This window comes from Neofelis nebulosa, chromosome X, assembly GCF_028018385.1.
Source record: "Neofelis nebulosa isolate mNeoNeb1 chromosome X, mNeoNeb1.pri, whole genome shotgun sequence".
Classification (NCBI taxonomy): Eukaryota; Metazoa; Chordata; class Mammalia; order Carnivora; family Felidae; genus Neofelis; species Neofelis nebulosa.
Window position 1 is genome coordinate 127,845,764 of NC_080800.1, and position 27,893 is coordinate 127,873,656.

The 27,893-nt window shown below is 39.5% G+C and overlaps 1 protein-coding gene across 3 annotated transcripts in view; it reads left to right on the plus strand.

Moving 5' to 3' along the window:
- Positions 1-462: 462 nt before the first annotated feature.
- The window catches only part of LOC131502619 (phosphatidylinositol-binding clathrin assembly protein-like), a 47,985-nt gene continuing 20,554 nt past the window's right edge, over positions 463-27,893 (plus strand). Inside the window, exons 1-13 of one of the 3 annotated variants that reach the window (XR_009257095.1) lie at positions 463-694; positions 3,046-3,188; positions 4,917-4,992; positions 5,454-5,556; positions 5,717-5,810; positions 5,931-6,042; positions 6,904-7,010; positions 8,018-8,059; positions 19,456-19,535; positions 20,370-20,446; positions 24,837-24,920; positions 25,039-25,069; positions 25,479-25,638. Coding sequence is in view for 2 of the 3 variants with exons in the window: in XM_058713483.1 (XP_058569466.1) it covers positions 616-694; positions 3,046-3,188; positions 4,917-4,992; positions 5,454-5,556; positions 5,717-5,810; positions 5,931-6,042; positions 6,904-7,010; positions 8,018-8,059; positions 19,456-19,535; positions 20,370-20,446; positions 24,837-24,920; positions 25,039-25,069 (1,028 nt within the window). In the remaining variant the exon portion in view is untranslated. The remainder of the gene's footprint in view (positions 695-3,045; positions 3,189-4,916; positions 4,993-5,453; positions 5,557-5,716; positions 5,811-5,930; positions 6,043-6,903; positions 7,011-8,017; positions 8,060-19,455; positions 19,536-20,369; positions 20,447-24,836; positions 24,921-25,038; positions 25,070-25,478; positions 25,639-27,893) is intronic. The other 2 variants (XM_058713483.1, XM_058713485.1) reach the window with 2 other exon arrangements.

The following is a 27,893-nucleotide window of genomic DNA, read 5'->3' on the forward strand; positions in this document are numbered from 1 at the left end:
ATGTTCTTTGAGAAGAAAGGCAGTACTTAAGCCTAAATGCTAATATTATAAAGAGGAATCTCAAATAAGTTATCTACCCTACCACAAGTTGGGTCTTCAAGATCATGAAAGTTGATAGCTCTCTGCCCAGAACCATGAAGAAAAAGAACAGAGAAGACTTACCAATATAAGGCACGACAGTGGCCTTATATTTAAATGTACGGATTCCGTACATTTAAAAAGTGTAATGAAGGGACAGTACGAACAACCCTACAGACTTATATGTCTGATGCTGGGCGAAGGGGCGGAGGACATGTCCTCAGGTGGGAAGCAGCCTCCATAATATGTGACTGGAGCCTCCCTAAGAATGCCACATCAAGGGTTTCCAAAGTATTGTCATGTGACCGGTGCCTCGCAGCTTCAAACCCCACCTCATGATGCTGCAGGTGTGCGTCAGGCTGCAAAGAGAAAAGGTTGCCAAGTGAAGGCTAGCCGCACAGCCGGGCCTTTCTTCCGTCACCTCAGGTGCTCCGCCCTTTGCTTGCAGTGCCGGTCCTGGCTCAGTCCGCTGGCCCGGAAGAGGAGGGACCGGACACCGCACCCATCACCCTCGTGGCCGGCGGTCCGTGACGCACCATGGGGTCTTTTGCGTCCAAGGCTGCCCTCAGGGCTACCACCGACGAGCCCACAGAACCCGAGCCGAAACACCTGGCAGGTGAGTTGCAGTCCTGGCGCAGACGGCCCGGAGGCCCAGGTGCCTCCTACGTCATGGGCACCCCACTCCCCTCCTACCAGCCCCCTTTTCCTGCGGGAGGTTTGGGAGGAGATGGAATTCTCACCCCTAGTCATCTTGGAGTGAGCCTAGAAGGGAGCCACTGGCCTTTTTAACTCCAAACTCTGAACTATTTACAAGCTACCCCAATAACTTAGGACACTCGAAGCGGTGGCATAATAAAAGCCAGGCTTAGGAAAAGGGTCTCACTTCCAAAGTCCGCCCAGGCCCCCTTATAAATCATTACTTTCAGCAAAGGCTTCTGAAATGAAGGAGGGAAAGTTTGCAGAGCAGATCATCCCGTGAGCAGTCCTGACCCAAGGTCAATGGATAGGCTTTACAATGTCCACTGCAACATTTTTTGTGCTCCCATGAATGTTTCCAGGTGACAGAATCTGTTGCTTAGAGACAGAATAGACTCCCAGGCTAGCCCTACCCGCTACTGTTTGAGTTCACATTGAGCACTGACTTCATAAACAATGCATGCTATTGTGAGTATACGTAAATCCCGCTGCTTTTGAGAACGTCATAGCCAGCTCACTCTTTTGATCACCTCTTTATTTTGCTGTTTTGCTTAAAAACTCTCCATTGATTTAGTATGTATTTGCTTTCTGAATTTTTAACTTACCATCATGATAATCTGCATGTATTACAGCAACTGACACTTCACTAAGTGAAACGGATTATTTATATGTACACACACACACACACACGCGCGCTTAATAGTGTTCTGGGCAGGCCCCAGAGGAGATGCTGGAGCAAAATATATAATACATCCCTGGATGTTGATGCATATGTGCCAAAATTTGCTTCTCAAGACCTAAAGGATGAATAATGGTTATCTATGTGAAAGATGCATGGAACCAAAGGGGGCACTTGAGTCAGTACCATGATATCCCGAAGGTTCAGTCCAAAGGCTGAAATCATGGGGAAGAAGAAACAAAAACCTTGCAGAGGAAACTTCACAGAAAGAGGAATGGAGCAGACTTAGAAAACAATGTGAGAGAAGCTCATTCTTCATAACCTTAAACATGGCATAGCCACTGGAATGTAGTGTATATTCTTGAATAAATGAATCTGGCTGGGTCTGCAATTAAGGTCAGCCTGTTGCTCGCCTAGCATATTTGTTAAGCACCCTCCTCAGTATGGATCCTGGTGCTATGCCTGTTAACGTGCTGCTTAATGATTAAGTGCTAGAGATGAAATTGTTTTATAATGATAGTTTATAGACAGTTTTGAAATGAAAGAGGATTTTTTTTTAAGTTTATTTATTTTGAGAGAGGGAAACAGAGAGAGACACAGAGATAACCAGCAGGGGAAGGGCAGAGAGGCAGAATCCGAAGCAGGATCCATGCTTTCAGCACAGAACCCAATGCGGGGCCGGATCCCACAAACCATGAGATCATGACCTGATCTGAGATTAAGAGTCAGACTCCTAACCGACTGAATTACTCAGGCGCCCCCAAAGACGATTTTGAACTGACAGGAAGTAGGGAATCGTTGCCTGTTGCTGAGTGGAAAAATGAAGTGATGAAAATTAGCTTTTGAGGGGTTGTATGAATGCTTACAACCCAGAGCAGGAAATTGGGAGGCTGTTTTAGTAAAGTAGGGATAAAGCTATGTGGAAGTGGACTCAAGAACAAGAAATAAGGGCACCCGGCTTGCTCACTCGGTGGAGCATGTGACTCTTGATCTCGGGGTCATGGGTTTGAGGCCCATGTTGGAGGTAGAGTTTACTTTAAAAATTTCTTTAAAGAGAACGAGCAATAAAAGGTTATGGCATGCAAACAAGAGGGTTAACACGGGGTGACACTACAAGGAGAGCTCCTGACTGAACCTTCACATAATGTCGCTTTTCTCAAAAAAGGCAGTATGATGTAATAGCATCTTGGTCAAACAAATGTGATTTCAAATACCAGCCCTGCCACTTGACTGCCTGTATGACATCAGGTATGTTACCTTCTTGAGTCCTATTCATTCACTTAATGAGTATTTACCATAACCCATTGTATGCCAACTACTGTGCTGGGTCTTGGGAAGATCTGGTGACCAAAATGGACACAGTCCCTACCCTCATCAAGTATACAGAACAAGAGAGTAGACAGGCATTAACTATCACGTAACACGTATCAGTACAAAGTGTAATACCTGTAATGAAGAAAATGTTTTGGATTATTCCCGTTGTGATTTCTGACATTTGATTGCATCTGTATTTAAGTTAAAGTTACCAATTTTGGTTTCAAAAGTTATTTCTCAGTCCGTGTTTTAATGCTTGTCACTGTCTCTTAATTCAGATCTAATACAATACGTAAACGAAACAAATATGAGTGTTGAACATCTGGCTGATGTTCTTTCTGAGAAGGCCAGGAGCAGCAGCTGGGTGGTAGTGTTTAAAGCCCTGGTCACTGTGCATCACCTCATGGTTCATGGAAATGAGGTGAGTGTGCTGTATATTCAGTGGGTAATCCTTTCCTTCCTGTTAGCTCAAAGGACTGTCAGTACCCAATGGCAAAATATTCTTGGTTTGTCAAGGCTTGCTGTCTTTTACTTTGCAACACCGGTCCACCTCTCCCCACATACAAACACTCTTTGTATTTTACAGAACTGACATGTTCTTTAACGTGGAATTACTTATTCTACTTTAACATTTTGTCTCAGTAAGCTTTGCGTTAAAAAGTTAGGATTTACAGATTGACTGGATCTTGAAACACTATAAAGTGACTAATTATACAGTGTGGTATTGATGAAAAAGGAACATATCTACATGGAACATAATAAAGAGCTTGGAAGTAGAACCATATACTTCTATCAGAGCTTGGTGGCACTAAAAATGTGGGGGAAAGTATAGAATTTAAAATAAAGCCTTTTGGTAGAAATGACAACCTATGGAAAAAATAGAACGAGATCTCCATCTTACCCTAATATACGAAAATACATTCCACATGAATGAAATGTCTATGCATGCAAAAAACTAACATTTAAAATTAAAGAAAATGTGGGAGAATATGTTTATGACATTTGAGCAGGGAAGATGCCATAAAGTTGGAATCAGGTACTTCCAACATATACATGACAGACAAAAGATTAATATTCAGAATACATTATCAGTAAGAAAAAGGCACTACAGTGGAATAGTTCCCAAGACAAATGAACAGAGGGTTCATAGAAAAGGAAACCAGAATGGCTGATGACCATCTGAGAACATGCTCAGATAAGCAACATTTTAAAAGTGTGACGGTATCAGTGGATGATATATAAATATTAGTTGCTAGAGTTTGTGACTGTGGGGAGGAGAGCATTGAGACGTGTTTAGTAAAATTGAAAATGCCAAGTCCAGTGACCCAGCAAATCCACTTTTCGTAGCATATTTATAATAATTGAAAAGTAGAAATTAGGTAAATTTCTATCAGTACGGCACAGATAACTAAAATGAGGTGTTTATAAAATTAAGTGGATGTATACCAACAAGGCTAGATCTGAAAAACCATGCTCAGAGAGGAAGTAGGTTGCAGAATGATATTTAAATATAATATTATTTATGCAAATTTCAAAATACTTAATATTTACCCTTGGGACAAATATATCTGAAATTATAAAGAAAATAGACTATAAAGATTAAAACTATGATAGTCGTTACTTCCAGGGAGGAAAAGGAAATGGAACTTGGGGATGGGCAAAGGGCACTTTTTACTTTATAATATACTTTCTTCTTCTTATTTTTGAAATAGACTTGAGGCAGTTCTGTGAAAAAGTTAGCAGTTATCATCTCTGGGTAGTGAGGTACACAGATGTATCAGATTATATTTTTCTGAAAATTAAGTTATTAAAAAGTTTAATATTCACTATTAAAATAATTCTGGAATTAAGTAAAACTTCTCAAAATCAGAAAGGAGGGAATGGCTAGATAGAAAGTCCTGGTGGAAAAGAGTGTGTATTCACATGAGCTGCAACGTCTAAGCCCTTGTTTCGTTGGGAGAGTTGGCAACACTGCATATTCTTATGCTGCGCAGCCCAGGATGTGATCACGTTCACCTTAATCAGCGCTCCTGAAATAGATAGAAGCTATATGATAGAATTGTGTTAAAGATGCATTCACAATGATAAACTCGTTAAAGAGCTCTACTTGTGGACAGAAGCTAATTTTACAATTTGGTACATTTGACAGCGTTTTATCCAGCATCTTGCATCTAGAAGCTCTTTGTTCACTTTACACAACTTCCTGGATAAAAGCGCGCTAGAAGGTAAGATGATTTTTTGATGGAAATATTTCCATGTGGCAAGATGGGGGGAGCTCTGTTTTGAAAACTATGCCTGGTTAAAACATGGGCAGGGCTGGGGACAGATGGTGACAATGGGATGGGGAGTTTCAGGAAAATGCTAAGAATTTCCAATAGTTGTGTAGAAATGTGAAAAAAAAAAAACCTGATAAAGTTCAATTACTTCCTCGATTCAGGAATGTCACTATCAACACTACATCCTGAGGTGATTTCAAGGCTTTGAGGAAATAAGAAATAGCCTTTAGCAGAAAGTGTGAGGAATATTGGACTAGATCATTAATAAGGTCCATTCTAGCTTTTGTGCTTCAAAGACATCATAGAGGTATATGGATGAATGTGGAATGAGAAGTCTCGGCATTTATTGACGTACATTGTAAATGGTTAATGTTGATTACACTGGAAATAATAAAATATTTCATTGTTAGGCTATGCTATGTCAACCTTCATCAGGCGATATAGCAGGTACTTGAATGAGAAGTCACTCGCATGTAGACTGATCACATCTGACATCACCAAAGCCAGGAGAGGGTCAGTAAATATCATTCGTTTGTAAGCAAGAAATACTGAAATACGTAAGTGTTCTGATATGTAGTTGGCTAAAAACACAGCTTTATTTTGAGATGCTGATGTCACTGTGCTTCTCAAACTCTTAATTATTGATATTATGAATCTCTCTTCTCTTTTACAGGATGGATGGTATGATGAGAACTATGGATACAAAACAGCTGCTAAACACTCTTCCAGTTATTCAAATTCAGTTTGATGCTCTTCTTAATTTTAATGTAAGAGCTTTATAAATCCTTTTTGAACATATTGGTAAATGGCATTGTTTACCAGTAGGTGGGAGAAGGAATTATTTTAAACTGTGGTGGTAACTGATTAGTCTTTGGTTTAATTTCCAGGCAAATCCTGACGAGTTAACGAATGGTATAATCCATGCTGCTTTCATGCTTCTCTTTAAGGATTCTCTTCGCCTCTTTGCAGCCTATAATGAGGGGATCCTTAATCTGCTAGGTAGGCTAAGGAATAAACATTGCTTAAAAATATATAAACTGTTAAAAACCTTTTATGTCTACATTTAGACTCATATTTGTTTTAGATTCAAAATAGAAGATCCTTTCAAGGTCATATATAGTTTTAAATAATGAGACATTATATTGCTTTTTTTGGATAAAAATTACTTGACTGATTAGCCACAGAACTTTATAGTTGTTATATAAGTGCTAATTGATATTTCTGGGAAATTTACCAGGGAATCAACATGGATTGCCATATTTATACATTACACATTAAGGCCCACTCCACCAAGGTCATATCACATCATTTTGACTTTACTAGGAAGATATAGCCTATAACAATTGTTATTATTATATACAAGCATATACTTCTTATGCTTTCCAAGAAGTTTCTGCCCTAATTTAGTCCTAATGAATGATCTATTTCATACGAAGTGTTCTCCAAGTTTCATTGATGAGAATTTGAGATTTTTCTTACAGTGAAAAAGTATCTAGTACATTTGTACAGCTATAAAAGAATAGGAAACACAGCCCCTTCCCTCAGAAAGCTTCCGATTGTGATGTTAGTAAATAAGATTACAGACTGAAAGTTAGAGAAATTAAACTAAACTCTCTGTATCTTCCCAGCATTAGTGTTTGGCATGTGGTACTTACTTCATAAAAAATCTGTTGCTTATACGGATCGACCAGTGTTGCTGCTGGCCAAGACAGAAAATAACTGGGTTAAAACTAGAATTGTTTTTGAACAAGTTAAAATCATATACAGATTCAGCTTAAGAAAGAATGATCAGAGTGGAGTGTAACTGGAAATTGGCTGTGATATCGGCTCTTTCGTGATAAATTTGTTTTTCGTTTTTAGACAAGTATTTTGATATGAGGAAAAGCCAGTGCGAGGAAAGCTTGGATATTTGCACCAAGTTCCTTGCAAGAACAACCAGGTTGGCAGAGTTCCTGAAAGTAGCAGAGGTACAGAAATCTGTTTCTATCCACGGCTTTTCTGCTGGTTTCTGTATCAGTTTAGTATCTGGTATAATGGGACCCCCCCCCTCCCCACTACACACGCACATGCACACGCACACGCACACACACAGAAGTTGGTAGAATTTTAACTATTTTGTAAACAGTAAAACTATACACTAAAATTAGGTAGTTCAAGGATTTTTGTTTGTAGCCATGAGGATAAGTGTTACCAAGCTTATCCTCCCACCAGAAACAACTCCAACACTGGCCCAAATTCACGTGATAGACATCTTTTCAGGCAGTGGACAGTAGGTAGCACAGGTCAGTGATGAGCTGAAGAAGGAAACATAGGAGGTGACCCCCACGTTTGCCCTGACATTCAGAACCCACGCGGGATAACTAGTTGAACTTCTGAAAACCAAAGCAGGAAAAAAAAAAAAAAACAACCCAAAGCCAAAACCACAACAATATGCATAGCAGCTGATCTCTGAGTACTTGACAAATGAGAACACATGTGTATAATACCCAAAATGCAATCTGGCTCTTTCCAGAAGAGCAAAAATTCACTATCTGGCAAGTCTTTTCTTTTATAGGTTTATCCTTAGGATGAATATAAGGCATACTTTAGCTTGACATGGTTTGCTTGATCAACTAGGCACTAGCCCAGCAAGGCATTCATGCTCTAGCGGTATTTTCTCTTTTGTTAAATTTTTTTTTTCAACGTTTTTTATTTATTTTTGGGACAGAGAGAGACAGAGCATGAACGGGGGAGGGGCAGAGAGAGAGGGAGACACAGAATCGGAAACAGGCTCCAGGCTCCGAGCCATCAGCCCAGAGCCGGACGCGGGGCTCGAACTCACGGACCGTGAGATCGTGACCTGGCTGAAGTCGGACGCTTAACCGACTGCGCCACCCAGGCGCCCCGGTATTTTCTCTTTTGTGTGCACATTGGTCTGATACTTACTTTTCTTTGTTGCCTCTCCTGGTTTTAATGTTTACGTTTGTGAATTCAGGAAGTCGGAGTTGACCAGAAAGACATTCCATATCTTACACAGGTCAGTGTATCTTTTCTGTGGGTTTAAATGACCTTTTTTGTCCTTATGTTTGTGTGTTTATTGTATCAATCATCATCTGAGACTCCATCCTTTGCCATAAACTTAACGTGTGTATTTTCACTCCTGCATGACTTCCATGCACACATACATGCATACATACATAGACATGTGTTTTCTGAACAGGCCATTCCCTGCTGAGTGCTAAATTGTGACTCATAACAACTAGACCATGGTTTTTTTTTAATTAAAAAAAAATTTTAAGTGTATTTATTTTGAGAGAGAATGCATGAAAGCTTGAGTGTGGGAGTGGCAGAGGGAGAGAGAGAGAAGGAGAGAGAGAGAGAATCCCAAGCAGGCCCCGCGTTGTCAGCACAGGCCCAATGTAGGGCTCAAACTCATGAACTGTGAGATCGTGATCTGAGCCAAAATCAGGAGTTGGGACACTTAACCGACTTTGCTTTTTAAATGGGCAGTGGAAACAGCAGAATATTTGGAATATTTGGAATCTTAAGCAACTCATTTCCATTCTCCATGCCTCATTTATGCAACTGCAAAATGGGTATAATCCTACTGTCTTTCTTGTAGCAGTATCATGAGAATCAAATGGACTCAGGCTTTTTCCTTTCCTAGACACTGATCATCAGGAATCTGTCACACGGCAACAGGCGGGATGTGAGGCAGAGGTGGCAATGCAGCAAGTGTGGGTGAAACAAGGGTCTGGCCACCTGCTCGAGCAGCCTGCGTGTGCCTTTTGCGTGTGCTCTGTCCCGCATGTACCATAGGACTCGAGCAGTAGGGCTGCTGGCCTAGCCTGGACCTGCAACGGAACTTTTTCCTGCTCTGGACCCCAAACTAATGTGGCCAGGTCACCTGGGATCTGGGCCAGAGCATTCTTCCCTGGTGTTGGAACACGCTGTCTCCAGAACTCAAAATTTACCGAAGTAGAAGGCCCGTGAATCTTTGCAAGCTTTATCTCCTACCCTCTGCAGGGCATGTAGTGTTTGGGGTTATCCACTGTACTGGCCTCTTCCTGCTCATCTGATCCAGTTAGCATGACATCATGGATATAAGTGGATCAGTATGATTTTCTGAGGGGCAACCAGATGATCTAGAATTCTTCTGACCGTATTATGACAGACTGTTGAGGGCTAACACAGCCTGGGTCAAAACTGCAAAAGTATACCGTTGTCCGTTCCATGCCTACAAACTCTTTCTGATCAACGCTTTTGATGGCAATAGGTAGGAGAACATTCACCAGATTTATAGTGTCACACCATGTATCTGAGACTACATTAACCCACCTCTACCCGAAGAACTGTTGTGGCTGGAACTGTGGCTACAATTGGATTACTACTTGATTGATTATGCTGTAGTTTGTCATTCTCCAGGGCCCGACTGGTTTTGGGGGCCATAATGGTGAACTACATGGAGTAGTCATGGAGTACTCATCACCCCTGCATCCTTTTTAAGACTGGCACTACTTTCTGCCACCCTGGGAGGTGATTGTGTTTTTTATTTACTATTTTGCCTGGAAGGCAGGTGGAGGCCATTTCTGACACAAAGACCTCCCCTCCACAAGTTACATGCCCCATCGCGATCTTCCCCCACCCCATTCCTGGCCTCTAGGCCTTTAACTACTTTCATGGCCATCCGCCCAGCTCTCCCTATCCCATAAGTCAGGGCTGTTACTTTTTCCCAACCGGGTCCCTGACCTTGCTGTGGTAGACCTGCCTTGGTGGAGACTAAAGGAAGGTGAAGTACTCAGACAGTGCCCGGCACAGGTAGTAGGCATATGAAGAGAGAGAGGGTGAAGATGTAGGGGGCGAGAGGGGTAGTAGATTGAAGTCCTCAAGGGGATGAGAGGACACTGGATCCAGAACACTGTGGACAAACCTGTGGCCTCCAGTAAGAGGATGGAAGAGGCGAGGACAGGATGGTTGCAGATACAAATAAATGTTAGGTTTGGTGGCAGAGGAGGGAGTTTCTGTCTTCTGTCTTCTCATAAACCTTTAAAGGAAAGAAAAGCGTCTTCTAATGTATACACAGCATAAGCACTCCTTCCTGTACAGATAAGTACAAAGGGGATTGGTGCACAGACATTGAACCCCACTGTGGGATGAAATAACTCACAGCTTCCTGAATGAGAAGTCAGATAGCCAGAACAGATAAAAAGTGACAATGTCTGGGTGAGTAGGGGAGAAGATGGGATATCATTGCCCAAAGTCACCATCACTGGTGGATATCAATCAACATTCACTCAAAAACACATGCTTGACCCCTGTAAGGAAGAAGGAGCCATAATGAGTGAGACACAGTGCCAACTCCTGAGTTCCTGGAGAAGACTACAGAAGCATGACTAGATATCTCCCAAAATGCAGTCCTCTGATTTTTGTCTACGTTAACCTCAGTTCCTTCAGGGAGGTGGTGGAGGTGAGAAGGGATCTTTGCTGAGAGCTGCAGCTTGGCCATCATGAGGGCACAGAGAAGTATTAACTGGCCTGGACTTGGCCTCTTGGCCTTGGACTCCTTCACTGCTCACCACCTGTGGTCAGAGCTCCAAGGGGAATATCAGACAGAAGGAGCCCTAGGATAGAGGTCCACATTTCCCATTGGACTGACCAGTCTCTCCTCCTTACCTCACTTCTGGTTCTCAGGACCCCCAAATCAAAAACAAAGTACATGGCTATGGGAGTGGCTGCAGAAGGCAGGTGAAGGTCTTTGTTAGTAAACTTTTTTGCAGATCTTCATTCCTTCCTCCTTAAATCAGCTCCTTTTTCTGGGAGAGCTTCGTTATCAGTACCCTGGCCCCTGGCCCTCAGCCAGTACAGAAAGTCATTTGTCATGGCCCTGAGTTGGCAGAGCTGCTCCCAATGACGTCGTGCTGTCTTGGGTGTCCTGGAAACCCTGGAGTGGAGTGAAATGCAGCGCTCCTTGGGAGGGGAGGGAGGGGAGGGAGGCTAGGGAGGTGAGCATTAAGTCAGTCTCACCTCGGCCCCACCGCAGTCGGTCTCCTTGGGACAGGTCTACTCCAAACAACGCACGGTTTCAAGGGGCGTTTTTAGCCAGTGTGCCACTGGATCTCTCGGAGGTCCTCAGGTCTTCCTTTGTGACTGTAGGTTGGCCAGCTTCTCCTCGTGCCTCCATCAGTCTTTACTTCATGTGAACGGATGCCAACCTATTAGGTGCAGGCTCACTGAAACCCTTGTGTCTTCTGAAAAGGAGATCTCGCTCGTTTGCTCAGCGAATCCTTTCTGTCTTGATTTTGACATCGTCTGGGGCTCACAGAGCCTCCTCCTGTGAGCGGCCGGCTGCTGTGTCTGTGTGTGGCCCTCATCTTTCACCCATTCTGCGCCGTTGCTGCTCGGGGTGACTCCCGGAAACTTACGTGCGAGGTCTGCGCTGTCTGCGTTTTTAGTTCACACCAGCCTCGTTCAAACATACATCTCTGGGCCACATCCCTCATCAGAGCTCCAGGGACACAAACTCGAAGACCGACCGGCTGGTTCCACTCTCACGTGTACCTGGATGCTCTCTCCTCCTGCCTTCGCCACAGTGTTTCTGTGCCGTTGGGGGGTGGGGGGTAACTGCGTGCCTCACAAAAGACGTCTTACAGATTCATACCTGCCCTTTCACTGTAAAGCACCTTGGTGCCTGTTAAGTTTTCAGTAGTTCTGAGCAATGTTCTGCTACTTATATCTGTAACCTTGGGCCGCGGCATTTCCACAGATTTACAGCTCACAGTGAATTGTCTGAAAACAACTCAGATGAAAACGAGTCCTTCCAAAAAAATATTGTTCAAATGTAGTGATAACTGTTGTTATTTTGTTATTTTATGTATTCTTTGTTAGTTATTTTGTTATATATTCAGTGGATGACTGACTGAATGAACCAGAAACACTGTCTCATTGGCCACTGTGTGTTTGCCGTAATGAAACTGGCAGCGCTCTGTTCATTTTTGGGTGTCCCATTGTCCCTTCTTGCCCATCTCGTATATTCGAACCTTTGAGGTTCACCCTAAGCCCCAGACTTCCTGGTTTTCCCACTGCTGAAGTGCCTGTAGGCTCCATCAAGGGACAGATTCTCTTATTCTTCTGTACTCAGGAGAAGACCTGGTCCCAACCTTTGGCCCAATGGGAGAATCCCTCTGAGCAGATTTCTGCTTGGCGGCCTCATTCGGTCAGCTCCTCTATTTTCAGGCCCATGTGTTTGTTGCCCTTCTTTATATCTGTTGTACCATTATAATCAATGATAGCACTCCCCTTTTTTTGCAGAATTGTTCCTTCCCCTGCCTACATCTGTGCAAACATTTCCTTCATTAAACCCTCCTCCAACTGCCATTTCAGTGCCATCTACACCCACCTCTGCCACCACACCATCATCCATCATCCTAGCTTAAACTTCCATCATCACTCACTTCCAACCCCTCTGCCACCATAGACTCTGCCCCATGCTGTTTGTTTGGCACAATGCAACCAGAATGCTGATCTGGTAACTTGCAAAATACAAACGTGATCACTTCACCCCTTGCTTAAAAGTCCTCCAGTGGAGTAGCCATACTTATATCAGACAAACTAGACTTTAAATTAAAGGCTGTAACAAGAGATGAAGATGGGCATTATATAATAATCACAGGGTCTATCCATCAGGAAGAGCTAACAATTATAAATGTCTATGCGCCGAATACAGGAGCCCCCAAATATATAAAACAACTACTCACAAACATAAGCAACCTTATGGATAAGAATGTGGTAATTGCAGGGGACTTTAACACTCCACTTACAGAAACGGATAGATCATCTAGACACATGGTCAATAAAGAAACAAGGGCCCTGAATGATACATTGGATCAGGTGGACTTGACAGATATATTTAGAACTCTGCATCCCAAAGCAACAGTCAGATATATTTAGAACTCTGCATCCCAAAGCAACAGAATATACTTTCTTCTCGAGTGCACACGGAACATTCTCCAAGACAGATCACATACTGGGTCACAAAACAGCCCTTCATAAGTATACAAGAATTGAGATCATACCATGCATACTTTCAGACCACAATGCTATGAAGCTTGAAATCAGCCACAGAAAAAAGTCTGGAAAACCTCCAAAAGCATGGAAGTTAAAGAACACCCTACTAACGAATGAGTGGGTCAACCAGGCAATTAGAGAAGAAATTAAAAAATATATGGAAACAAACGAAAATGAAAATACAACAACCCAAACGCTTTGGGACGCAGCGAAGGCAGTCCTGAGAGGAAAATACATTGCAGTCCAGGCCTGTCTCAAGAAACAAGAAAAATCCCAAATACAAAATCTAACAGCACACCTAAATGAAATAGAAGCAGAACAGCAAAGACAGCCTAAATCCAGCAGCAGAAGAGAAATAATAAGGATCAGAGCAGAAATAAACAATATAGAATCTAAAAAAATTGTAGAGCAGATCAATGAAACCAAGAGTTGGTTTTTTGAAAAAATAAACAAAATTGATAAACCTCTAGCCAGGCTTCTCAAAAACAAAAGGGAGATGACCCAAACAGATAAAATCATGAATTAAAATGGAATTATTACAACCAATCCCTCAGAAATACAAGCAATTATCCGGGAATACTATGAAAAATTATATGCCAACAAACTGGACAACCTGGAAGAAATGGACAAATTCCTAAACACCCACACACTTACAAAACTCAATCAGGAGGAAATAGAAAGCTTGAACAGACCCATAACCAAGGAAGAAATTGAATCAGTCATCAAAGATCTCCCAACAAATAAGCGTCCAGGACCAGATGGCTTCCCAGGGGAGTTCTACCAGACGTTTAAAGCAGAGATAATACCTATCCTTCTCAAGCTATTCCAAGAAATAGAAAGGGAAGGAAAACTTCCAGACTCATTCTATGAAGCCAGTATTACTCTGATTCCTAAACCAGACAGAGACCCAGTAAAAAAAGAGAACCACAGGCCAATATCCCTGATGAATATGGATGCAAAAATTCTCAATAAGATACTAGCAAATCGAATTCAACAGCATATAAAAAGAATTATTCACCATGATCAAGTGGGATTCATTCCTGGGATGCAGGGCTGGTTCAACATTCGCAAATCAATCAACGTGATACATCACATTAATAAAAGAAAAGAGAAGAACCATATGATCCTGTCAATCGATGCAGAAAAGGCCTTTGACAAAATTCAGCACCCTTTCTTAATAAAAACCCTTGAGAAAGTCGGGATAGAAGGAACATACTTCAAGATCATAAAAGCCATTTATGAAAAGCCCACAGCTAACATCATCCTCAATGGGGAACAACTGAGAGCTTTTTCCCTGAGACCAGGAACACGACAGGGATGTCCACTCTCACCGCTGTTGTTTAACATAGTGTTAGAAGTTCTAGCATCAGCAATGAGACAACCAAAGGAAATCAAAGGCATCCAAATTGGCAAAGATGAAGTCAAGCTTTTGCTTTTTGCAGATGACATGATATTATACATGGAAAATCCGATAGATTCCACCAAAAGTCTGCTAGAACGGATACATAAATTCAGCAAAGTTGCAGGATACAAAATCAATGTACAGAAATCAGTTGCATTCTTATACACTAACAATGAAGCAACAGAAAGACAAATAAAGAAACTGATCCCATTCACAATTGCACCAAGAAGCATACAATACCTAGGAATAAACCTAACCGAAGATGTAAAAGATCTGTATGCTGAAAACTATAGAAAGCTTATGAAGGTAATTGAAGAAGATATAAAGAAATGGAAAGACATTCCCTGCTCATGGATTGGAATAATAAATATTGTCAAAATGTCAATACTACCCAAAGCTATCTACACATTCAATGCAATCCCAATCAAAATTGCACCAGCATTCTTCTCGAAGCTAGAACAAGCAATTCTAAAATTCATATGGAAACACAAAAGGCCCCGAATAGCCAAAGTAATTTTGGAGAAGAAGACCAAAGCAGGAGGCATCACAATCCCAGACTTTAGCCTCTACTACAAAGCTGTAATCATCAAGACAACATGGTATTGGCACAAAAACAGACACATAGACCAATGGAATAGAATAGAAACCCACAAACGTATGGCCGACTAATCTTTGACAAAGCAGGAAAGAACATCCAATGGAAAAAAGACAGTCTCTTTAACAAATGGTGCTGGGAGAACTGGACAGCAACATGCAGAAGGTTGAAACTAGACCACTTTCTGACACCATTCACAAAAATAAACTCAAAATGGATAAAGGACCTGAATGTGAGACAGGAAACCATCAAAACCCTAGAGGAGAAAGCAGGAAAAGACCTCTCTGACCTCAGCCGTAGCAATCTCTTACTCAACACATCCCCAAAGGCAAGGGAATTAAAAGCAAAAATGAATTACTGGGACCTTATGAAGATAAAAAGCTTCTGCACAGCAAAGGAAACAACCAACAAAACTAAAAGGCAACCAACGGAATGGGAAAAGATATTTGCAAATGACATATCGGACAAAGGGCTAGTATCCAAACTCTATAAAGAGCTCACCAAACTCCACACCCGAAAAACAAATAACCCAGTGAAGAAATGGGCAGAAAAGATGAATAGACACTTCTCTAAAGAAGACATCTGGATGGCCAACAGGCACATGAAAAGATGCTCAACGTCGCTCCTCATCAGGGAAATACAAATCAGAACCACACTCAGATATCACCTCACGCCAGTCAGAGTGGCCAAAATGAACAAATCAGGAGACTATAGATGCTGGAGAGGATGTGGAGAAACGGGAACCCTCTTGCACTGTTGGTGGGAATGCAAATTGGTGCAGCCGCTCTGGAAAGCAGTGTGGAGGTTCCTCAGAAAATTAAAAATAGACCTACCCTATGACCCAGCAATAGCACTGCTAGGAATTTATCCAAGGGATACAGGAGTACTGATGCATAGGGGCATTTGTACCCCAATGTTTATAGCAGCACTCTCAACAATAGCCAAATTATGGAAAGAGCCTAAATGTCCATCAACTGATGAATGGATAAAGAAATTGTGGTTTATATACACAATGGAATACTACGTGGCAATGAGAAAAAATGAAATATGGCCTTTTGTAGCAACGTGGATGGAACTGGAGAGTGTGATGCTAAGTGAAATAAGCCATACAGAGAAAGACAGATACCATATGGTTTCACTCTTATGTGGATCCTGAGAAACGTAACAGAAACCCATGGGGAAGGGGAAGGGAAAAAAAAAAAAAAAAAAAAAAGAGGTTAGAGTGGGAGAGAGCCAAAGCATAAGAGACTGTTAAAAACTGAGAACAAACTGAGGGTTGATGGGGGGTGGGAGGGAGGGCAGGGTGGGTGATGGGTATTGAGGAGGGCACCTTTTGGGATGAGCACTGGGTGTTGTATGGAAACCAATTTGACAGTAAATTTCATATATTAAAAAATAAAAAAAAATAATAAAATAGGAAAAGATAAAAAAAAATAAAAAAATAAAATCTTTACATTTCAAAAAAAATTAATTTCAAAATTAAAAAAAAAAAAAGAAATTGTGGTTTATATACACAATGGAGTACTACATGGCAATGAGAAAGAATGAAATATGGCCCTTTGTAGCAACGTGGATGGAACTGGAGAGTGTGATGCTAAGTGAAATAAGCTATACAGAGAAAGACAGATACCATATGTTTTCACTCTTATGTGGATCCTGAGAAACTTAACAGAAACCCATGGGGGAGGGGAAGGAAAAAAAAAAAGAGGTTAGAGTGGGAGAGAGCCAACGCATAAGGGACTGTTAAAAACTGAGAACAAACTGAGGGTTGATGGGGGGTGGGAGGGAGGGGAGGGTGGGTGATGGGTATTGAGGAGGGCACCTTTCGGGATGAGTACTGGGTGTTGTATGGAAACCAATTTGACCATAGACTTCATATATTGAAAAAAAAATAAAATAAACATTAAGAGAATAATAAGAAGAAACAGAACAAACATTGGTATATAGTTAGGTAAATTGAGTAATTTCTTTCTTTTTTCTTAATTTATTTAAATGTTAAAAATTTCCCATTTCTCTGACCCTCACTCCAGTGCCACGTCTGGGGACCACTAATTTTTTGTCTGCATGTATGAGCTTGCAGAATATATATATATTTTTTTTTTCAAGGATTCTATTCTGTCCCATTCTTCCATGTGTCTGAACTTAATACCACACTGTTTTAATTATATCTTTGTAATATATTTTGGAATCAGGCAGCATGTAAATAAACAAAGAGCAGAAAAGACCTGTAAATACACAGAACAAACTGATTATGGCCAGAGGAGAGGGTGGTAGGAGTAGGGGCAAAATGGGTGAAGGAGAGTGGGAGTAACAGGCTTCCAATTATGAAGTGAATAAGTGACAAGAATAAAATCTACAACACAGGAATATAGTCAGTTGTATTGTGCTAGCATTTCATGGTGGTAGATACTAGCTACAACTGTGAGCATAGCAGAACATGTGCACTTGTGAATCACTATGCTGTATGTCTGAAACTAATGTAACATTCTGCGTCAACTATACTCAAATTAAAAAACAAAAGAAATTAAAAAAAAAAAAGTCCTCCAGTGGTCACCATTGTTGAATCCTTACCTACTCTCCAGGTTCATCTCCCCCACATTTCCCTTTGCTCTCTGCTCTAGCAACATGGTGCATGGTTATTCTCGGTCTGTGCCATATGACTTTCCCAGGGTCTTTGCACATGTTCTACCTGCGATTCTCATTCTTCTCCTACTACCCTACTTATCTTCTGGAGATCCTTCAGATCTCAACTCACCTGTTGCTTTCTTCAGGAGTACTTGCTTCTCTGACCTCCCTGACATGATCAGATTCCGCAACTTAAACGCTAGCTGAATATCATGTACCCTTCTTTCATAGTACTTTTCACAACTTTGATTTTACATTTATTCATGTGATTCTTTGATAGTTCTCCTCCCCTAGATCTGTAGACTGGAGCTTCCCAGGTCATGAAGCCTGGGAGCAGATTCTTGGCTGTATCCCTAGGGTCTAATGTATTGTAGTAGTTTATCAGTAAACTTGCTTCAGAGTGAGTGATTGGATCAGGAGAGAAATGGTGGGATATGTAAAACTCCTTTGGGGAACAGATCTTATATAAGAAGCACACTTTTTCCATTTTTAATGGGGATTGGGAATGAAAAGATGTATCCACATTCATTTAGCAAATATTAATTAAGCACTTACTATGTGCCAAACCCTCATATCCTATTGCAAGAGAGCAGACAATAAACATACATAGAAAGAAACGTAGGGGCGCCCGGGCGGCTCCGTCGGATAAGCGTCTGACTTCGGCTCAGGTCATGATCTCACAGTCTGTGAGTTTGAGCCCCGTGTCGGGCTCTGTGCTGACAGCTCAGAGCCTGGAGCCTGCTTTGGATTCTGTGTCTCCCTCTCTCTCTCTTTCTGCTCCTCACCCACTTGTGCTCTGTCTCTCTTGGTCTCAAAAATAAATAAAATGTAAAAAAGAGAAAGAAACCTATAGTTTCAGTGAAGGTAAGTGATGTGAAGAAAAGTAAAACATAGTGAGGGTAAAGAGACTATTGGTAGCTACTATTTTATATCGGTGAGGAGGTGACATTTCAGCAGACCAAAAACCATGATTGAATGTGCTAATATGAGTGAGATTCTCCCTTTCTTTTCTTTCTCTGTTTCCTTCTCTCCCTTTCTCCCTCTTCTCCATTAGGCTTAATGTTTTACTTAAATTTATGTAGTGACTTGGTGACTCATGAAGGAACCAAAAATAATGAATGATTGCAAGTCTGATGTCTTCCCCAAAAGAGAGAGATGTTTTACCCGTCCTTTTGTCGTTTTTTTTTTAAATGTACATAAAAGCATAGTTTGAAAATCTTATTTGCCATCAAGATGCTGCTTTTCATAATGAATTTACTTGTAGCAATTGAACATGGGTTTGAACTATGCAGGTCCACTTATATGTGGAGTTTTTTCAATAAATAGATTGGAAAATTTTTTGGAGATTTGCAGCAATTTGAAAAAACTTATGGATGAACTTCATCACCTAGAAATACTGAAAAAATTAAGGAAAGTTAGGTATTATTGTAAGAATAGAACATATAATATGTATAACACACAAAATCTGCATTAACCAACTGTTTATATTGTTGGTGAGGCTTCCAATCAATAGTAGGCTATCAGTGGCTAACTTTTTGGAGAGTCAAACGTTATACATGGATTTTCAACTGCACAAGGGTCTGTGTACCTAACCCCCACATTGTTCAAAGGTCATCTGTATTTACCTTTAATACCTTTGCTATATAGGTGTCTTAGTTTTTGTTCAGAACCTTTTTATGATGTAGGAGAGTATGGATTTGCTAAGAACTATCAGAAAATAAGTCTTCCACAAAAACTTGATCTTCAGGCACCCTACAGTTTACTTGAAGCCCTAAAACAGCATTTAGCTTCTTTGGAAGAGAAAAATGACGGTTTTCCTCCTTACAGGTAAGTTAATAAATGCCTTAATATAAATTAATTTTGTTTCTATGTAAATAATTTCCTTCCTTTTAACAACATGGAAGTGACTAAGTAAATCATGGGCTTTGAACCTGCTGGAACACTATGTAGCAGTTTTAAATGGAATAGAGGTTTTCAGTCTTTTATGGGATTCCATACTCTCCACAAGGCTGACATGCTTCCCAATGGAACAGCTTTTATTATGTTGAGTGAGTCTCAAACTCAGAAGTTGGGACTGGAACAAACCCTCTTTTGCAGAATTTGTTTTCCTCCCTTAGAGGCTTCCCTAGTGAGAATAACTGTTGTAGACAATGATTTAATGCTTATCCACAAAACAGCGTGCATAGTAACATTCAAGACGTGTGTGTGGATACACACATATATGCACATACACACAGACCTGCACTCTTCTGTATATGTGTGTATATACACAAATTAAATAATACACATTTTGAGGTATAATGCTTCAAAATGTTTGTTAGCTATTTCTGATTGGAAAAATTATGGTTGATTTCAATTTTTTCTTTTTCTTTTTACTTTTCAGTATTTTTCAGAATTTCTATAAAGATCATGTATTATTCATTCATTCCACTTATTAGGTTATGTTGATTATAATTGACTTATATTATCACATTGTATTAGACAACAAGTCTGTTGACTATTTCTTCTCTTTATCACAGATGTATAATTAGTATATAGTTGGATGGATGGGTTAATGGATTAATAGATGGTTAAATTAAGGAAATGTATGCTCAGCTGGGTGGGATATATGTGATTCTATTTATTTTCCGGTATGCCTCATTTTTCTTGTAATCTTTTAAGTCTTCAGCGCGCATTGATTCCCCCCATCCCAAATAATCCAGTTGTGAAAACTTCAACAAGCAGAGCTTGGTTCTCAGGTAACCTAACTCGATTATATGATTATGTCAGTAATCACTGAGAACAGGATTAGAGTCTTTAATAATTCTGCTGCTTAACCACCTACTATGTGTGCTGCCTCCTCCTGAAGCAGTCTCTGACCAAGTGGTTTCATTTGTAGGAATTTATTCAATGCATATATTCAGGATTGCGAAATGATATATGAGCAGGGATATCCAATACAATAAGAGGCTTGTTTTTATGTATTGAAATGGAAATATTTCCAAGATATATTGTTAAATAAAAAATGAGCAAGGTGTGACACAAAGTATAGTATACTCCCATCTTTGCTTTTAAAACAGAAAAAAGGATATATATGTTTGTAAATTTCTTAAAGAATACTTCTGGAAAGACATACAAGAAATGAATAAAATGCACTGCCTCCAAGAACTTGGTGGTTCATGGAAAGGATGGGTGGAGAGTCCTCATTGTACACAATTTTGTAACTTGAATTTTGTACATGTAAACAATTACTAATTAAAAGATAAATTTAACAAAAAAACACATACATACAGTGTGATACCTTGTTACGCTTAACATGGAAGTCCTTTGTAACCTCTTAAGGTTAGTTTGCCTCATACTTCGGTAGTTTGCTGAATTTTCAGGAATTTTGCAAGCTGGTTGATGTCACATTGGTAACTTGAAATTGGCCATGATGGAAGTATTTACACGACAGAAATGGACAAACACTACAAAATAGGCCTTTTTGTTTTTCTTGGAGAGCTGGTTGTTACACATTTACTGGCACATGACAGTTCATAATCAGCCATATTCTGTTTTTTTAATGGGTGATTGTGTTTCGATGATGTTACTTAATCCTCTAGTCACAAATCCAGTAATAATGAGCTATATTATCACAGGGTTTATATGTGTTCGAATTAAAGTTCTTAATTTAACTTGAAGACTTAAACTGTATCTATTTTAAATGTTTTTCCTTTTCTTTTGTATATATATTCTCAATGGACAAACCTTCTGCACTTTGAATGGGTAAGTTTGACCAAAACTATGAGGAACATAATAAGTTCTTTGAATGAAACCATATTATAGCAAAAGTGGCACATTTTTGTATAGTATACTCCAAAAGAGTATACATTTTTGTATAGTATACCCCAAAAGAATGACTACTTTGCTGAGTCCCTACAGGAATCATGAGCACTTATGACAAATGTTACAAGACAGTTAAATATAGTATTTGACAAGCTGTGGATTCAGTCTGATGTGAATGTGAATTCCAAGTCAAGGGTAGGGAGAATGGGGAACTACTACTACGCTATTACAAAGGCCTATGGGTTGCCTGACCCTCATTGCTTGAACCGATTCTACTGACAACCCTATGAACAGCTGAAACCACTTTTTCTCTCAAATCAATGGTTTAAAGGTACCTGCCATGAAACCAGAGTGCTTGGGTTCAAATTTCACTCTAGCATTCATAGACTGTGTGACTTAGGGCAGACTACTTAACCTCTCTGTACCTCAGCTTCCTGATCCTCATAAGGTTGCTCTCAGGATAAATGAATCAATACCTGTAGAATGCTTAGAACAGGGCTTGACCCATGTGTTACTTAGAAGTGCATTTCAAAATTTCATGTATATGGGGGATGGGGATCTTTTTTATTCAGTTTTTCATTTTAATTTCAGTATAGTTAACATGCAGTGTTATATTAGTTCCAAGTGTACAATATAGTGATTCTACGCTTCCATACAACACCCGGTGCCCATCACAAGTGCCCTCCTTAATCCCCATCACCTATTTTACCCATTCGTCCTTCCCACCTCCCCTCTGGTGACCATCAATCAGTCTGTTCTCTAGAGTTAAGAGTCTATTTCTTGGTTTGTCTCTCCTTGTCCTTTGTTTATTCTGTTTCTCAAATTCCACATATGATGAAATCATAAGGTATTTGTCTTTTTCTGACTGACTTATTTCACTTAGCATAATACTCACTACCCCCATCTGTGTCATTGCAAATGGCAAGACTTTATTTTATTCTTATGGTCAAATAACATTCCATTGTATAGATAAACCACACCTTCCTTATCCATTCATCTATCACTGGACACTTGGGCTGCTTCCATAGCTTGGCTATTGTAGATAGTGCTTCTGTAAGCATACGGGTACATGTATCCCTTTGCATTAGTGTTTTTGTATTCTTTGTGAAAATATCCAATGGTGTGATTACTGGATCATAGGGTAGTACTATTTTTAATGTTTTCAGGAACATTGGTACTGTTTTCCAGAGTGACTGCACCAGTTTGCAATCCCATGAGCAGTGCAAGAGGGTTCCCCTTTGTCCACATCCTTACCAACACCTGTTGTTTCCTGAGTTGTTAATTTTAGCCATTCTGACAGGTGTGAGGTGGTATCTCATAGTGGTTTTGATTTGTATTTCCCTGATGATGAGTGGTGTTTAGCATTTTTCCATGTATCTTCTGGACATATGGGGATCTTCTAATGATCTTTTTTTGCTACCGAATTGTAGCCTGGTTGCATTATGTCAGAGAACCTTCGCTGTAATTTCAGTCCTTTGGAATTTGTTGATACTTCCTTCATGGCCCAGCATATAATCATTTTTCTTTTTGGTAGAAGTTTTATGTGCACTGCAAAACTGCATCCTCTTGTTGGTAGATACAGTATTCTGTGTATGTCCGTTAGGCTGAAGTTGTTAATTGCGTTTTTTCAGATCCTCTATCTTCATTGATTATTTTGTCCACTTGTTCATACAGTTCCTAAGAATCATGTGTGAACATTTCCCTTATTTCCTCATAAACCACATTAAGCACTACTTTTAGCTCATACACCACTAAATGAGTCTTATTAAAGTCATCAGTCACCTCCACATTGCAAGATCTGATGGTGATTACTCAGGCTTCATCTTGTTGGGTCCCCTCAGTTCATCACTCCCACCTCTTTGATGCACTTTCTTAAGTTTACCTGTTGGTTTTCTTCTTATGTAACTCTTGGCTCCTTTTTAGACTTTTTTTTACTGATTTATCCTCATTTCTCTTCTTTACATATACTTACTCATTCCTAGATGACCTCATCCAGGCTCAAGGCCTTAAACACTGTTTACATGATAAGGACCCCCAAATTAGTATCTCTAGCTACAGCCATTTCTCTTGGACTTCAGAATTGGTATCCAAGTGTCTATTCAGTGATTTCACTTGAATTGTCTAGTAGGGTTCTAAAACTCAATATGTCTAAAACTAAGCTTCTGATACTCTACCGCAAACCTGTTGGTTTTACCTTCAAAATATATCTAAATGTTGACCACTTCTCACTATCTCCAGTGCTACCACCCTAGTTAACGTTACCATCATCTCTGACCTGGACCACTACAAGGGCTTTCAGACCACCTCCCTGCTTCTTCCCTTGCCCTGCAGTCCTTCTTTACATAACAAGGTGATCTCATTAAAATACCAATCAGATAAGGGTGCCTGGGTGGCTCAGTCGGTTAGGGATCCAACTCTTGATTTTGGCTCAGGTCATGATCTCATGGTTCATGGGATTGAGCCCCTCATTGGGCTCTGTGCTGACAGTGCAGAACTGGCTTTGGATTCTCTCTCTCCCTCTCTCTCTCCCTCTCTCTCTGCTCCTTCCCTACTCACCCTCTCTCTCTCAAAATAAATAAAATAAATAAATAAATAAATAAATAAACAAACATTACAAAAAATCAGATCATGTCTCTCCTCTGTTCAAATCTCTCCAGTGGCTTCCCCATCTCAGGGAAGTTGGCCTAAGATGGTGGCCTCAGAGTAAAATGCAAAGTCCTTACAATTCTTTACAAGGACCTCAGTTGCCTTTCTGACCCCTTTGATTACTCTAACTTCAGACACATTTGCCTCATTATTCTTCCTGAGGGCCTTTGTTCATGCTGTTCTTTCTGCTGGATGCACATGGTTTACTTTCATATACTTTAGGTCTTTACTTAAAAGTCCCCTTCTCAGTGAACTTTTCCTATCTAAAATTTAAATACCCCTCCCCTACCGACATATCATACCTCTCTCTCTGATATTTTTCCCTTAGCACTTACCACAAGCTAACATATGCTTTATTTATCTTGGTTATTTTGTCTCCAATGGAATATATGCTGCATGAAGGCAGGGAGTTTTCTCTTATTTCTTCACTGTATCTTCAGCACTGAGTATGGTATCTAAGAAGTGCTCAATTAAAATGTATTTAATGAGTAATTTAACATGACTTTATTTATAGTCATTAGCCTAATAATTTTATGTGCTATTATTTTGTAATGGGAGGTACATATATATCATTACTGTGTTGATATAAATTTGCTTTAGGTTTTCATCTAATTCTGTTTCTTATTTTCAGATTATCTTCCCTATATGATATATTATAACAAACATTATATTCACAAGTCCGCAAACGTGTTGGAGCCAAACAGCAAGGTGGAAAAACCATTGCAAACAATCTGGATGGCTTGCCTGCTAGCCTTGCAGGAAGTAAGCATCTATTTTTAAATTAATATTTTATATATATATGTATATATATTCATATTTAAATTTATTTTAAGAAAAAGTATACAAAAATAATGTGAAATTTGTTTGTTTTATGAAACAGATCTTAACTTCGGAGAAAGTCCAGTCAACAAGTAAGATTTTAGTATTTAAAAAGTACAGCGAATAATAACATACATGTTAGAGGAAGAGACTCATGAGAATAACAACCAAAAAAGTAATTATTTTAGATTCGATATAGAAATCATTTGTTAAAAAACTCTATAATATGAGAATTTTTTCCTTCAATAATTAATATAGAGAATTTGTTATATACTATCCCAATTTTCGTAGGTGATGTTCTTGGTTAAAGTGTACCATATTATATATTACACAGTTCTCCTCCTACCCCTCTGACAATCCCTTCAATGGTTCATCTGGAGGATCTGTTTTTCTAAGCATGTCTTAAACATTGGCATTCCTCGTGGTTTTGTACTCTTGGTTCTTTTCTTTATTATATAGACTCAAGTGACTAATACTTATTTTTTATTTTATTAAACAAAGGCTGTAAAACCACCAGTTGGAACTTCTCGGCATCTTAAGATAATCAGTGTTACTTCAGTGAGTGAATCCCTACATTTTCAGCCAAAAAACTTCCAAAAGCAGGCAAATGGAAACCAAAGGAAGGCAGAAGTGATAATATTAACAACAAATACTGTGGGATGTAAGTTTAAAAACACTACACAGATTAGGAGGGATACCATTACAATGATAAAAGACACTATGGAGGCACTATTTTGTGTATACACAAAGTTAAATACATGAAACAAAAATTATTAGAAATACATGGAGAATATAAGAAAAATACAATTATAAGCAGTGATTTTAAACCACCTCTTTCATTATTGGATAGATCTAGTAAGCAAAACGTGAGTAAGGACATAGAGGAATTTGAATAATGCATAATAAATAATAAACCTGAGTGCACGTGCGCGCACACACACACGGAATGTTCATTTTCTTCAAAGCAATCACACCTTGGCAAAAAAACTACAGAATTTTACAGGCTATATTCTGTCATAATCTAATGAAATCAGAACTCATTAATAAAAAGTTGACCATGGATCTTAACTATTTATAAGTTTAAAAACATAGTCCAAATGTCCACTGACTGATGAATGGATAAAGAAGGTGTGGTACATATATCCAATGGAGTAGTACTTGGCGATCAAAAAGAATGAAATCTTGCCATCTGCAACAACATGGAAGGAATTAGAGTGTATTATATTAAATGAAATAACTCAGAGAAAGACAAGTATCATAACTTCACTCATGTGGAATTTAAGAAACACAATGGATGAACATAGGGGAAGGGAAGGAAAAAGAAGATAAAAACAGGCAGGGAGGCAAACCATAAGAGACTCTGAAGTATAGAAAACAAACTGAGGGTTGCTGGAGGGGAGGTGGGTGGAGGGTTGGGCTAAAGGGGTGATGGGCACTCAGGAGGGCAGTTGTTGGGATGAGCAGTTGGTGTCATAGGTAAGTGATGAATCACTGGGCTCTACTCCTGAAGCCAATACTATGCTGTGTGTTAACTAACTTTAATTTAAATAAATAAACAAATAAATAGCCCATAACTTTGCCAAAGAGGAAAGCCAAAGGAAAGTTATCAAACTGTTGAAAGCTAAACTCAGAGGAAAATTTCATCATTGCCAAAAAAGAGAAATTAATAAACATTTAGTTTTTGTCTTAAGAAAATCTATATAAAATTATAAAAAATATATTAGATAAACTTTATAAAGATAAAAGCTCAAATTAGTAAAATTGCAAACAAAAATAAATGCAAAAATTATTTCTTTTTAAAGTCTAATAAAATAAGCTCCCGTGACTAAACAGAAAAGAAAATGTAAAAGTGTAACAACATGAAATTGAGAGGGCTGACATGACCACAGATGTAGGCGAGATTAAAATAAGTAAAAGCAAATATTTTATGCAGCGCTGTGGCAACAGCATATTTGAAATTTGGAGTAAATTGATTTCCAAGCAAAATATAAACAACAAATTCATCCAAGAAGCAGAAACATGCATGGAGCAAACACCACATAAATTTTTAAAAAAGGAATTACAGATCTGCCGATGCATCATGGGTTCCTGGTTGGATTCACAAATAAAATCTAGGAATATATTTAAAAATTACGCTACCTACATAGACTCCTCCTTTTTTTCTTGCAGTGTGCTGTCTGAAACACCTACTGTGGGATGGTAGTGGTAGAGGCGATGTAATGAAAAGTGGATGCATCTGAGACATGTTTCGAAGGTAGAGTTGACAGAATAAGAAGGATTAGGGATGCTGCTTAAGTTTTTGGTTTGAGCTGCTGCATGGATAGTAGCGTCATGTATTGTGATGGGAGAGATTGAAGGAGAAACAGTTGGAGTAGGCAAGATGAATCAAGCGTTCTCTTTTGACATGTTTTGTTTCAAATATGTATGAGACCTCTAAGAGGTAGACATAGAAGTCTGGATATTAGAGCTAGAGCTAAAAACTGTGGTAGTATTTTTTTTAAGATTTTTAAAAAGTATTTTTAAGTAATCTCTACACCCAGTGTGAGGCTCGAACTGACAACTCTGAGATCAAGAGGCACATGCTCTTCCCACTGAGCCAGCCAGGCACCCCTAAACACTGTGGTGGTTAAAGTCATAAGGCTTGATTTCTTCATCTTGGTAGAGAGTAAAGAGGATAATGGTAGGTCCAGAAGTGAACTTTGAAACATCATAATATTATAGGGATTTAACTGAAAGGTTAAAGTGTCAAGAATTGAGGAAAATGAAGCACAAACAACGGATCAGAAATAAGTGTAACATTGGACCTTAAAATAATAACACTGGAAGCTAGAAGAAAATACTTCACCCTGTTAAAAATTTTAGTGAAATTTATTTCTAGTCTAGAAGTTTGTACTCAGACAAGCTCCCAACCAAATG